The sequence below is a fragment of the Macaca mulatta genome, chromosome 18 (genome assembly GCF_049350105.2).
Source record: "Macaca mulatta isolate MMU2019108-1 chromosome 18, T2T-MMU8v2.0, whole genome shotgun sequence".
In the NCBI taxonomy this organism is placed as follows: Eukaryota; Metazoa; Chordata; class Mammalia; order Primates; family Cercopithecidae; genus Macaca; species Macaca mulatta.
In genome coordinates this window covers 73,786,111-73,800,754 of record NC_133423.1, presented here as the reverse complement: position 1 = coordinate 73,800,754, position 14,644 = coordinate 73,786,111, and the positions used below count along the sequence as shown (strand labels likewise).

The 14,644-nt window shown below is 35.7% G+C and overlaps 1 protein-coding gene across 1 annotated transcript in view; it reads left to right on the top strand.

The window, feature by feature from the left end:
* METTL4 (methyltransferase 4, N6-adenosine) overlaps positions 1-13,686 on the top strand; it is a 32,178-nt gene extending 18,492 nt beyond the window's left edge. The window contains exons 6-9 of the mRNA XM_001087322.5: positions 2,764-2,938; positions 5,528-5,634; positions 6,000-6,091; positions 12,077-13,686. Coding sequence (XP_001087322.3) covers positions 2,764-2,938; positions 5,528-5,634; positions 6,000-6,091; positions 12,077-12,222 — 520 coding nt within the window. The 3' untranslated portion in view covers positions 12,223-13,686. The remainder of the gene's footprint in view (positions 1-2,763; positions 2,939-5,527; positions 5,635-5,999; positions 6,092-12,076) is intronic.
* Positions 13,687-14,644: the final 958 nt, after the last annotated feature.

Here is a 14,644-nt window from a genome sequence, read left to right as displayed (position 1 = left end):
CACCATTTTCTTTTTGTTTTTTGCATACTTTCCATTGCATCACATTAATATGCATGTTTTAGAATTTGCTCAGTGATTTCCATGAAATTAGAGCTAGAAGAGGCGATATGAATATTGCCTCTTTCTCCACACAAATCAACCCAGTTAAATTAAGGCAATCAAGGAATCTGCAGTTATTGAAACCATGTAACTTCAGATGTTTGACCTGACATTCTTCATACTGTAGCAAAATTAGTTCTTTCATCACTTTGATTATGAAGAGTACTTGTTTAGATGGCAGGAAACGTGGGTGCTTGAGATCTGAATTCTTTTGCTCTTTTTTTTTTTTGAGACAGAGTTTCGCTCTTGTCACCCAGGCTGGAGTGCAATGGTTTGATCTCAGCTCATTGCAACCTCCACCTCCTGGGTTCAGGTGATTCTCCTGCCTTAGCCTCCTGAGTAGCTGGGATTACAGGTGTCCACCACCACACCCGGCTAATTTTTGTCTTTTTTTTAGTAGAGATGGGGTTTCACCATGTTGGCCAGGCTAATCTCAAACTTCTGATCTCAGGTGATCCACCTGCCTTGGCCTCCCAAAGTGTTAAGATTACAGGCGTGAGCTACCACGCCCTACTCTATTTGTTTTAAGAAGTATTTATTGATTATTCCTGACGTACAGTTGTCACATGCTAGAGCTGGATTCCAATGTTTGTTGCATTTGGCCATTGGGAAGTCATTTACGTTTTTCAGGGTAGGCATAATGGTAAAAGTCTCATTGGAGTCAACTAAGGAATAAAATAAAGGAGAGAAAGTAGAAGGATTTACATGCAAGTCATTAGCTTAGTTGTAGATGGAAGGAGACAGAATTGAGGGAATTTCTCTTCTGTATACTCTGTCCCCTTCTTTCTCCTCTCCTCCCCTCCGTACCTTTTCCTCTCCTTACTCTCTCTTCTCCTTTTCTCTGTTCTCCTTTTCTCATCTTCTTTTCAAATGAGATAGGATAATCATAGGTTGATGGTAAAGAACTACTAGAGAAGTTGAAAATACAGAAGGAGAGGATAATTGGTATTACAAGATACTAGTATATGGGAATAAGAGAATACAACTGGAGGGATAAGCTTTAATAGGTGAAATCATGCCATTTCCTTTAAGAGGAAATGTATGGAAATAGATAAGTAAAGGTATATAAAGGAGAGGGGTTAGGATTGGGTATTTGAAGGAGGTTGGTGGCCTTGTTGTGCTGATGTATGAGAGAGTTTGGGTAAGGGATCTGAACGGGGTGAGGGTTTGTGGTACTTGACCAAGGATAAGTAAAGGAATTGCTGAGTAGTTTGAGATCCTGAGAGTGGATTTAATGAACTTTTAATATCCAGTTTGTCTGCATTTTCTTCACCTGATTTTCCCTGTACAAACAAATTGAATAAAACTGTGATATTGATTTAAGATTGGAGGTTTGCGGAAACTGTGAGGTTGAAGGGTAAAGGGAGGATGGGAACTGAGAGTGCTAGTGAGAAGGCAATGAAGCGATTGGTGGTCCACAGGCACGAAGAGTAAGTGTGGTCAGGAATAAACTGCTAGATAAGGTCAAAGAGTAGGTGAGGCATAGGAAGTTATTGCCAGAGATTGATGTTTATGGTTTCAGAGAGGGAGCAAGTGTGAGTGATGACAGGGTCCAGGTTATGGCATTAGAGTGGATTATGGAAGTGGGATGAAGGCAGTTGTATTTGTTTAGGTGAAAAATAGTTGAAGAATGTACATTATATGAATTGTGCTTTGAAATTGTTCAGAATAATGGCCAGTTTTGTGTTGTTGAGGTAGAGGGATCTCAGAGCTTAAGTCCTTATTGAATATGTTGAGGATGAAATGGATTCAATAAGCAACAGTAGAGGCTAACATAGCTGGATAGCATACCTCTCAAAGAGAAAGGGTTTTTTGCAAAGGTGGATGAGTTATACCCTAGAAACAGCAATGGGGGAGCCAGGAGAATAATGACTTCTCCCCTCCCTCTGAATGTTGGAGAAAGGGCCATATTCATTTGATGGAATATTGTAGAGCAAGTAGTATTTTTGCAGGACAAACTAGACATTATACTCTATGGCCAGGAGGTACAAGATTATAGATTTTGTTTTATACAGTGAAAACATGAGGGCTTCAGAGAACCCAGTGGAATTGACTGGGAAGGCAGAAAGCGAGATGATAGATTGGGGGTTGTAAATGCAGTGGGATGGAGATGAGGATGGGTGAGATGATAGATGACACAGGGAGTCAGCATTTTGTGCAGGGTTTGAGGATTCTAGGGCTAGGAGAAGCTTCATTGGAATAGATTGGCTTTAGCATTACCAATTTTGCAACACTGATTTGGTGCCAGGTAAGGCTTGTAGGGTTTGACTTAGGTTATTGAGAGACTAGTTTCAAGACTCACTGTGATGGGGCTCCTGTGTAACACAGACTATGAGATCTAAACAACAATATTTGCTTAATTTTGAATTGGAGAAAAAGTATTGTAAATAGTAAAATTACTGAAATGTAATGCATTTAGAAGTGACTAAAAAAAGAAAAATACAGCCTGACGTTTTTAAACTAGTAAAAAAAAAAAAGGTGATTTTTGACTTGTGTGTAATAATGGGTCCACTGGGTGGCACTGTGGCTTTATATTTTGCTACACAAATAACTAGCAGTAAGAGCTTTGCATTTGTGGAGTTAGTGTTATGCATGTCTTCTCCCTGCTTATTTTTCTTTTTTTTGCAGTGAATTTTGCTCATCCTTTTTTCTGTTTATTTTTAGGTACAGTTATTTGTCACCCCTGCAAATAAAGCAAATACCTATCCCTAAATTGGCTGCTCCAAACTGTCTTCTTGTTACTTGGGTGACCAATAGACAGAAACACCTACGTTTTATAAAGGAAGAACTTTATCCCTCTTGGTCTGTGGAGGTAGTTGCTGAGTGGCACTGGGTAAAAGTAAGTTCAGAAGTTAGCTTGTTTGTTAATACAGCTTGATAGAAGTCACGTAAAGGTAGCATCTACTTTGTAATGCTCAACATGTCACTGCTCTACTCCTTCAACATGGGCTAAATCAGACTTTTGCTTTGCTGCTTAGCACTTTTATATTTTTATTCTCAAGGCTATTTTTTTTTTGTTTGTCTTTTTGTAATGGGGCCTCAAACTGCTGGCTTTGGGAAATCAGTCAGGAAGATATCAGGATGAAAATTTTAAAAGCTCTGATTATGTCTTGTTTAAAAAACAGCAAAAACTTAGGGAGGTTATATATCACCAAACACAGAAATAGTCTTACCCTTCCTCTTCTTCCCCTTTATATACTCACAATTTCAACCACCCTTTGTGATTTCTTTTTCTTATTTCGTGGGGGATGAGGGCAAGGAATAGCAAAGTAACCCATTGTAGAGGGGATGGGAAGATGCCAGAACCAAGAACCTTTTATGCTCTAAATCTTGTTAACTTATGTCCTCAGTGCCTTTTGTGCTGCTGTGCATATTTTTGAAAGAAATGATTCAAACTCTAGAATTAGTTGAATGATCTTTAATATCTCTGCATGCTACAAGATTACCAAAAAAATACAGAAAAATAAGGCATCAATTTAGAGTTCATCAGGCTTCCTTTTAAAGATACATTGACTATTTAGATGATCTATAAAAGCCTTCCTAAATTTTGAAAAGATAAGCCAAGCTATTATTTTAGTGTTTGATATTTATATTGCAAGCATATTCATTTTTAACACAGTGGAGTTGTACTTTTTATGGCTTTGTGTATACTTTTTCATCTACTGGAATATCTTCTAAAAGCTGTGTACAGTCGTTCCTCCTTATCCTTGGGGGATACATTCCAGGACCCCAATGGATGCCTGAAACCATAGATGGTACTGAACCCCATATATGATTTTTTTTCTATAATACATACCTATGAGAAAGTTTATTTATAAATAGAGAGATAAACAATAATAACTAATAATAAAATAGAGTATTATAGCAATATACTGTACATGTTATATAAATGTGGTCTCTCTCTGTCTCAAAATAAATATCTTACTGTACTGTATTTACCTATCTCTGGGCTACAGTTGACCATGAGTACCTGAAACCCTGGAAAGTGAAACTGTGGATAAGCAGGGACAAGTATATATTGTTTATTTATACCTATGTTATGGGACTTGACAAAGACTTACAGTTGTATCTTTGTTTTCATGCTGTACTTTGGTCTTAGTGTTGGTTAATTTGGTATAGGACCATGATAGGAGTATACTACCCCATTCCATCTTGCCTATTATGATAGTTCTTTTATAGTCAGAAACTGGGACCACAGTCAGGAGGAGGTCATCTTTTGAAATCAAACCCAGTAAAATGTTAATACATAAAAATAAGATTATTAATCTGTAGTAGTAATCAGTTCTAAGAGATGGTATAATTCAAAACATAAATATCATCTATTATGTTATATGAAGCATTTATTAGGTAATTATACATATTGTTATGATAGGAGGAGTAATGTGCATTGAATATAAAGGCTACCCAACGTGCCAGTATTTATACAGCACTTTTTGTAGGAGATGCTGTGTCTGATTGGCCCTAGAGGAGATAAAAGACTTTTGATTACTGATTTGGTTGTTTAGGTACATTGATATAGGATAAAGGGTTTCACAGATAGCAGTGTTCTGACAGTGAAAATATATATTCCCATGGTAAATTAATGAATTGATATTTTAAATTATTTTTGAGTTTGATTAGCTTAAATGAATCTTTGAGAGTATGATCATCCCAGGGTGAAATGATGAAATTGAATTTCTGAATTTATAATGCCTAGGGCCAGTCTCTGGACTAGGTATTGTCTATCAGCCACCCAGTTTCTATCCTTACTAATTTTGGCTTTGACAATGTTTAATGATACTATTTCCTATAACTAAAGGGAGCTGTGTATTATGATCTACTTAGTCATATTGCTAATTCATTTATTAGTTCATTCATTAGTAATTCATTTATTAGTTCATTTGCATGAACTAATAAATTACTGATGTCGTGGTTTCTAGGAATCAATTTTAGTTAAGAGTAGAGATTGTTTTACGTGCAAGATGATAATGAAGTTATATTTGAAATATTTATATGATATTTTAAAAAATCTCTTATAGAAGCAATGTCTAATATGATAGCCACTAACACATGTGACACTTCAGCACTTGAAATGTGGCTAATCCAAACTGAAATGTACTGTTAAGTATAAACTATACTTTGGATTTCAGGCATAGTACAAAAGAAAGAATGTAACATATCTCAATAAGTTTTCTGAATTGATTACATATTGAAATGATAGTATTTCAGGTATGTTAGATTGAATTAAATATGTAATTAAAATTGATTTCATTGCATTTTTTTTACTTCTTTAGGTGTTCCTGTTAGAAAATTTAAAATGATAAATGTGGCTCACATAATATTTGTACTGAACAGCACTAGCCTGGAGGTTTAATTTCTTTGGTGTGTGTGTGGAAGCTCTATAGTGATGGGAAAAAATAACCCTCTTTTGTTGGCTCCTTCCTATCAGATCACCAATTCAGGAGAGTTCGTGTTCCCATTAGATTCTCCACACAAAAAGCCTTATGAAGGTCTTATACTGGGGAGAGTTCAAGAAAAAACTGCTCTACCATTGAGGTAGGAAAGGCGATTTTTCAAAATTGTATACATGTATTAATTTTTACGCTTTAAATGATTATCTTAGTAATCATTGACTTTTTGAAATTTTTATGTTTTTGAAAATCTGAAAATGGCCCAGTGTAGAAAAGAATGGGTGGTATGGCACAGGAAACTTTATATTTTATCTAGTGTGTACTTGTCATTATTATGGAAAATGAAATGATAGGAATGTCTCAATACTTAAATTGTTAATTTCTTTCATTGATTGTAAAATTTGTTTTAAAATCAGATACAGAAAGAGAACAAAAATCAATGCAGATGTGACTTCTATATAAAAAATTGTTTTAAAAAATATAGTTTACTTTCTTGTTCTGTTTAATTAGGAATGCAGATGTAAACGTGCTCCCCATTCCAGACCACAAATTAATTGTCAGCGTGCCCTGTACTCTTCACTCACATAAGCCACCGCTTGCTGGTATGTTTTTATAAAATAGAATTGTTACCACTTTTGTCAAATTTGAAAAAAAGAATACATTTAGTATTTAAATGGCCTACAGATTCGGAAATTAAGTCAGATGTGGGTTAATGAATATTCTAAAACTATTTCTCTATCTCTATAAAATAGAGAATAGATTAGTTTTGTGTTACTCAGCTTTTCCAGTTATACCATTTTTCAGATTCCCCTTGCTATCAGTTGCTTCCCATCACTGGGCTGACACAATGAATGCTGATGGGCATCTGAGAATGTAGTTCAGATAGACCCTTTATTTTACTACCGGGGCTCTATCTCTTGCTTGTCCTAAAACCAGGAACTCAGAATAGTAGTCAGAGAGATAGAAGTCCCTTGATATTTGGTTAGTGGCTCTCACTTTTACGTTTTTTTTAAAAGGTAGTGTTGCTTTTCTGGAACATTGACAGTAATTGCTGCAGCCTGCAAATTCTCACTAGTCTTAATACTTTAGTATAATGTTTATCATTCAATGAAACTAAGCAGCAGGGAATAATGGGGAATTTGGCTTTAGAAATGGACTAACATGAGTTTGAATCCTGGCTCTGCGAGTTGGGCAAGTCACTCAGATATTTTTCTATATCAAAGTCCTCATTTAAAGAGGGAACAGTGATATTTAGTCTTCTAGAGTTGTGAGAATTAGTTATATTGAAAGTTCTGTAGCATGTGGTAGAAGCTCAATGAATGCTAAATTTTTCAAGTCGGAGTTTAAAAACATCAAAATGTAAAGTCCTTGAGAGATACTGAATTTAATATTCAAAGTTTATGTGAACAGATACTTCTCAAAAGAAGACATTTATGCAGCCAACAGACACATGAAAAAATGCTCATCATCACTAAGAAATGCAAATCAAAACCACAATGAGATACCATCTCACATCAGTTAGAATGGCGATCGTTAAAAAGTCAGGAAGCAACAGGTGCTGGAGAGGATGTGGAGACACAGGAACACTTTCAAACTGTTGGTGGGACTCTAAACTAGTTCAACCATTGTGGAAGACAGTGTGGTGATTCCTCAAGGATCCAGAACTAGAAATACCATTTGACCCAGGCATCCCATTACTGGGTATATACCCAAAGGATTATAAATCATGCTGTTATAAAGACACATGCACACATTTGTTTATTGCAGCACTATTCACAATAGCAAAGACTTGGAACCAACCCAAATGTCCATCAATGACAGACTGGATTAAGAAAATGTGTCACATATATACCATGGGATACTATGCAGCCATAAAAAAGGATGAGTTCATGTCCTTTGTAGGGACATGGATGAAGCTGGAAACCATTATTCTCAGCAAACTATCACAAGGACAGGAAACCAAACACCACATCTTCTCACTCATAGGTGGGAATTGAACAGTGAGAACACTCGGACACAGGAAGGGGAACATCACACACCGGTGCCTGTTGTGGGGTCGGGGGAGGGAGGAGGGATAGCATTAGGAGATATACCTAATGTAAATGATGAGTTAATGGGTGCAGCACACCAACATGGCACATGTATACATATGTAACAAACCTGCACATTGTGCACATGTACCCTAGAACTTAAAGTATAATAAAAAAAAAAATAAAAATAAAAAAAAGAAACAAACAAACAAAAAAAAACACAAAGAATTTCTTCAGGAATACATATTTTGTTAGTTTGGTAATTTCTACCACCAACAACAACTACAAAACTCCTATAAGTTGCCACTCAGGAAAGCTACAGGGAGCTTATGTTACCTTGCAGAATATGAGGCAGTTCATGAACTGGGATGTGTAGAAAGTGAACACAAATTCCCAGAGAATTTTTGTTGCTAGCACTTAGGATTTCTGTTATCTTAAATGGCTTATGCAGTAGGGTCGTCTTTTAATGTTTTTTTTTTTTGAGACAGAGTCTCACTCTGTCACAAACAGTGGCCTGATCTTGGGTCACTGCAGCCTCTGCCTCCTGGGTTCAAGTGATTCTCCTGCCTCAGCCTCCTGAGTGGCTGGGCCTGCAGACATGTGCCACTATGCCTGGCTGATTTTTGTATTTTTAGTAGAGACGAGGTTTCGCCATGTTCACCACGCTGGTCTCGAACTCCTGACCTCAAGTGATTCACCTGCCTCAGCCTCCCAAAGTGCTGGGATTACAGGCATGAGCCACTGCGCCCAGCCTCTAGAAGGGTGTTTATAGTATTACTTCATTTGAGACATATACAGATGTCTACCTGATAATCTGTTCTTTGACTAAGAAGGATCCTCAGTGAATAATCGATTGCCTAACATTTTGGACTGTCATAGACTTTTAATGCTTTAATATATAACTCAAATGGAAAGTGAGATTACATTGTTCCTTGTGAAAAAAAATTACACTTGGCACTAGTAATACCTGATTATATATGTATATGTATTCCTCTCATTTGAATTTTATTTCTCATTTGGTAACAAAGCTTAAGTTAGTGTTTATCTCAAGCCTTATTTTTTTCTTTTAAAAATTCAAAAGCTAAGACCGTAAACTTCTCATTCTGAAATGATAGTAAACTATGTATCAATTCCTTTAAAATAAAATAAAGTTATATTTAAAGATGAGCCTCAGGAGACAGGTTTTAAAATAGTGAATAAAAATGAGTCTTGCCCTAAAAGCATTACAGCTTGTATCTTTGAGATGCAGTTCTTCCTCATTCCCTGTAGAGAGCAGCACAAACACATTTTTAGGATTGAAAACATTTAAAAACAGAAGTTAGATTCTGGAGGAAACATCTGAATAACTCCATATATATAAAATCTTATGTTTTGGTTAAGTAGTGATACGAAATATTGTAATATTTTATTTTTGAGTTCATGTTACTGTATGTATATTTAGTATAGTTCACCTTTCTATATATTTCAGAAAGCATCTCTCAGATTTCTGCAGTATATTTTACCCTGAAATCATAACTCTAGGAGTTTGGGATGTTATATATTCTGTATATAATGCTTACAACTTTTACATTTAAATGTTCTTAAACTGTTTTATGCAAATTCATAAAATGAAATGTTTTCTCTTTGGTATCTAGAAACACCCCGATTTTTTTTTCTAAAGTTTAATTGGTTATTTCTGCTGCAAAATGTAGGAGACCACATTGGTAGCATATGGCATTTCAAAATGATACATTTGCATAAGTTTTGAAATTTTATCCGATAGATTGAAAGATAAGCTATCAATAGCTATGGTTTACAACCTAACATTATAAAGTGATATTGTTTGAAGATTTAAGGTAGGAAAATCATGAAATGAAGTATTTAAATCAAAATTTTAGCTTTCATGTTTTACCTTAGAGGAATTTCCATTTCTTTTTACTGCTTTACACACTAACAGTTTCCATCTGAAGAGTGAAGTTTAGTTGACGGGATTATATGCACTGATGTTTGGGCCACTTCTCTCTTACTCCTGCCCCATGCTTTCAGAACAAAAAGGAAATGACTAGCTGTGCACGGATTGCATCCCCTCCATTGGTTAAAGTGTGTTTTACTAACTCCAGATGTTATGTAATTGTCGAAGTTTATGTGTCATACTCATGTTTAAATTTATACATTCACATTTATTTTTAAATTAATATTTAAAAACCGGAATAATACATTTTCATTAATTTGCCTTTATTTCTTCTACCTTATTTTGAAATAAAATAATTGTAGTTAACATTATAAAAACACAATATTCTGGTTTAACTAGAAAGGAGAAGAACCATGCAAAAATTTATTACATTGAGAAAATAGGATGGTAGTAAATGGGTTTAGGTTGTATATATTTTTCTACTCCATCCAAGTACCTGACCATCATTTTCTATTACATTGTAAATGCTCATAAAACATGGATATTCTGCTTCTTTTGTTAAGTTTTTTTTTTGAGATGGAGTCTCGCTCTGTCGCCCAGGCTGGAGTACAGTGGCCGGATCTCAGCTTACTGCAAGCTCCGCCTCCTGGGTTCACGCCATTCCCCTGCCTCAGCCTCCCAAGTAGCTGGGACTACAGGCGCCCGCCACCTTGCCCGGCTAGTTTTTTGTATTTTTTAGTAGAGACGGGGTTTCACCATGTTAGCCAGGATGGTCTCGATCTCCTGACCTCGTGATCCGCCCGTCTCGGCCTCCCAAAGTGCTGGGATTACAGGCTTGAGCCACCACGCCCGGCCTTCTTTTGTTAAGTTTTATAAAACTGATTATAGTGGGTGCTCAAAAAAGGAAACATTTTTGACTGGCTGACTCCAGTTTACATTTTTAAAATAGTGTTGCTAACCTCTTCGTACCAAAAATCTGAACAAATGAAACAAAAACAAACAAAACCTTTCTTCATTGTAACCTTAGAGCACATTAAAAGGGAATTGAGGCTGGTAAGGCATTAAATTCATGGGAAGAAAATGGAAAAGTGATGTAGGGTTATTGTCCTCTAAGACTCTAGGGAAATCTTTCTCTTTCAAGGTTAGTAGCATTTAATTTATGTACTTATGAAAGGGTTAGAAGCCTTCATGCCAGCATCTCCTAGAACCCATGAAAGCCCAAATTTGAGTTCACTTGAATTATAGACAGTGAACCTTTTACTACTTCTTTGATTTTTGCTAAAGAGGACCAGTACTTTCTGACAGATGAACAAGTGTTTTGCTGTGGGGAGCAACTAAAGAACATGATGAAACCTAAAATAATATATTCTCTTTTAAACCTTACCTATCTTTAGTATTCCTAAAGAACCCTTACCATTCCTAAAGGAAATTTGATAGATATCTTCCAAGCTCAATCTTACGTAGCAATTATGAACCATATTTTACCTTTTCTAGTGATTTTTCTTATCTGAATTTTATACCAAATTCGTATTAGGTGGTTAGCATAGCTAACCAGCAGCATGATCAAGATTACATTGATTTAAGTATTTGTCATCCAATTGAGTGAACATGTGCTTTTCAAAAGTTTCTGTGTCCTTCTTTTCTCTCTTTAGTGTAGACAACAGCTCCTTAGCCTACAGCTCTTTCCCCAAGAAAATACAATGTTCAGTAGTTATTAATACATTGAATAATACAAGGAATACTTAACTGTGGAAATACCATGATGAAATTTTAGGTAAAGAAGGATCTATAATTTGAAAATGAAGAAATGTTCTTAGTGCTACCAACTTATTGCTGAGGGGGCTAGTTATTTAAATGTTAGTTATTTGTTCTCAGTATTTCTGTTTATATCCAGCTCTTCATTTATTATTATTTTATTGAAATTTATGTTGCAGAGAGAGTTTTATTTTATCTTATTTTTTAAAAATGGGTTGTTTTTGAATTTTTGTAGAGCTCTTTTTCATGTATGGATTATATTTATTAAAAATAAATTGGCTGGGTGCGGTGGCTCCCGCCTGTAATCCTAGCACTTTAGGAGGCCGAGGTGAGTGGATTGCCTGAGCTCAGGAGTTCGAGACCAGCCTGGGGAACACGGTGAAACCCCATCTCTACTAAAATACAAAAAATTAGCCAAGAGTGGCGACGTGTGCCTGTAATCTCAGCTACTTGGGAGGCTGAGATAGGAGAATTGCTTGAACTGGGGAGGTGGAGGTTGCAGTGAGCTGAGATTGCACCATTGCACTCCAGCCTGGGTGACAGTGTGAGACTCTGTCTCAGAAAAATAAAAATTAAATAAATAAATAAAGTTAGTACTCAGGAGATATATCAGCAGTATTGGAAAACTGAAAAGTCACCTATGTAGGTGTTAAGGTCCTCATTTCTCATTGACAAATGAAAACCAGTAAATTAGGACTATGGAAGTTCCGATGATATTTTTCCCATTCTCAAGGGTACTTATTTTAAATGGCTAACTATAAATAGTAAAGCCTGTGATGAAATCCTTGAAATTAATTTGCTGTCTTTTAAGAACAAAATGAAACATTTCTCCCTTTCTACTCTTAACTGCTAAAAGGAAATGGATTCCTTCCTCAATAATAATTTTTGTGTTTTTTCTCTTTTTTAAACAGAGGTTTTAAAAGACTACATCAAGCCAGATGGGGAATATTTGGAATTGTTTGCTCGAAATTTACAGCCAGGTTGGACTAGTTGGGGCAATGAAGTTCTCAAATTTCAGCATGTGGATTATTTTATTGCTCTGGAGTCTGGAAGCTGACTATGATCTTGATTAAAGTAGTGGTTTCTTCATTGTTTCCTCACCACTTTTCCCTTCATTCTAACTCACTTTTAAAATTTTGTTACTAACCCATATTCTTAGAATATTAACAGGACTTGTTTTTTTCAGTAAGTGACCAGAAGTGACTAGCCTTCATGCAATTTTGAGATGAATTTTACTTGAGATGCACTAACATTCTATGTTATTCTAGACTATACAAATTAAGTGGTAAGCAGCTACAAAGATGGCAAGACCATGCTATTGAAAAAGTTCAGAAAACATACACCGTGGACCAGAGGTCATAATCCTATCTATGAATGTGTTTTGTGTGGCCCATGTAGTGTTGTAAAAAACATTTAGAACCATTATTCTAAAAAATGGGGATATTTCACATTAAAGTTCAGATTTCTGCTTCTTTTTTAAACATCAGAGACTCTGGCTACACCGAGGCCTCTCTTCTTTCCTGGCATCAGTCTACAGGACCTAGTGGTGGTGGCTCACTTGGAAGGAGCCTTGTGCTCTCCACTTTGCCACAGTACCACTGCCGCCGTACTGCTCACTTATGTCATCCACTTGGCCCTTGTATGACCTGAATTTGCAACCTCGGTATACTATTACGTCCTGGAAAAAATATTCAAAGACCTGCCAAGTACTGCATTAGTATTCTGAGTTTATACAGCATTTTTGTAGGGTTTTCAGTTGTATTCAAGGTCACTTTCTAAGCGCTTCTTGGTTTTGCTTTTCTAGAAGAAAATGAAAAGCTATTCCTTATAATAAACATGGCGGCAAGTAAACATTGTGATTGTGAAAAAAATATTATTTATAGATTTTCTACAAATTAATATTTGTCTACCAAGTAAAATATTTTGACTGAAATTATTCTTTGAAATGCATATTGATTCATGCGTATTTTAAAAAATTGAGGTATAATTTTCACAAAATTCTCCAATTTTCAGCGTCGAATTCAGTGAATTTTGAAAACAATATATATAATTGTGTGTCTGCCACAGTGATCGTAATACAGAACACTTTCTTCACCCTGAAAACGTCTCATTTTTTCTTTTGCAGTCAATCCCCTGCTCCTATCCTTGACCCCAGCAAACAGTGGTTTGCTTTCTATCATTAGTTCTGCTGTTTGAGAATTTCATATAAATGGAATCATCCTGCAATGTGTCATCTATTGTGCCTGACTTCTTTCACTTAGCATTTTGAGAAAAGCATTTATACTATTTACAGATTGTCGACAAATATTTATCCACAAGTAAAATGTTAGACTGAAATGATTCTTTGACAAGCTTGCCAATTTTACTGATTTTGTCAAAGAAAAATATGTTTTTTTTGAAGTTTGTTCATCCTTTGAGCGTGTGAGTGTAGTATCAGAGGCTTAATTTTGTGTTTATGGAGCTATTCTAACTTGTTATTTAGAAGGAAAAAGGTATTAAACGTGAAGCAAACTTCTCACGATCTCATTTGAATTCTTTCCAGCTTCTTTTAGTATTTATAGATTTCATATACTTTGTGGGAACATTTTATCCTCACCAAGTTTTTGGACTTTCATTTTTGCGTCATAAATACTGGTACTGAAAGGAAAAAGAGAGAGTCTTAATTCAATAGTCTGTTATTCACGTTGCAAGAGCTATAGTTTTAGCTCTGCTCCAAAGCTGTAAAACCTTTGGACCTTGTTTTAACACCAGTTTAATTATTGGACTCCTTTTTAAACAAAGGATGAGTCTGCAAATTTTAACAATAACACACCTTGTGAGAACAAAAATGAAGGAGTATGAACATCAAACTTTGACTTCATTACTACAGTTGGTTTAGCCAGCTGACCTGTTGGACTTACATATTTTAGAGCATTTTCATTCAGAGCTTCCTATATTATTTTTATAACTTGTAAGAATTTTGTGGGTTTTTTTTTCTATCACATTCTTTTCATAGGCTTAAAGTCTTTTAGGACTCTCGGTAATAATGCTTAGGCAAAGCGGTGCAGCTAACATTTGTTGAGTAGTATATGTTACTCTGTGCTATGCTTTTTACTTACTGCATTTAACCCTTGCATAACCCTGAGAGATAGATACAACCTTCATTTAATAGTTGAGAAAGCTGAAGCCCAGGGGACTATTTTGTCTGTAAACACACAAGTTTCGAAACTAGGATGCAGTTTCCTGACTCCATAGCCCATGCTGTATTTTATGTAAAAACATGGAAAACAGAGCAAATGACTAAGGATCTCTCAAGTGATAGGATTACACTCTAGCTTTCCCCATCGAGCTCTTTTGCCTTTACGTGCTTAACTGCTAATGCCACTCAAGAAACTGGGGGAATTGTGCCTCATAACGTCATATCCTTGGAATTCTTGGCCTTTCTCTGACACTCTTTCACCCTTCTACATGAGATCCAGTAGAGTAAAATCACAACACAA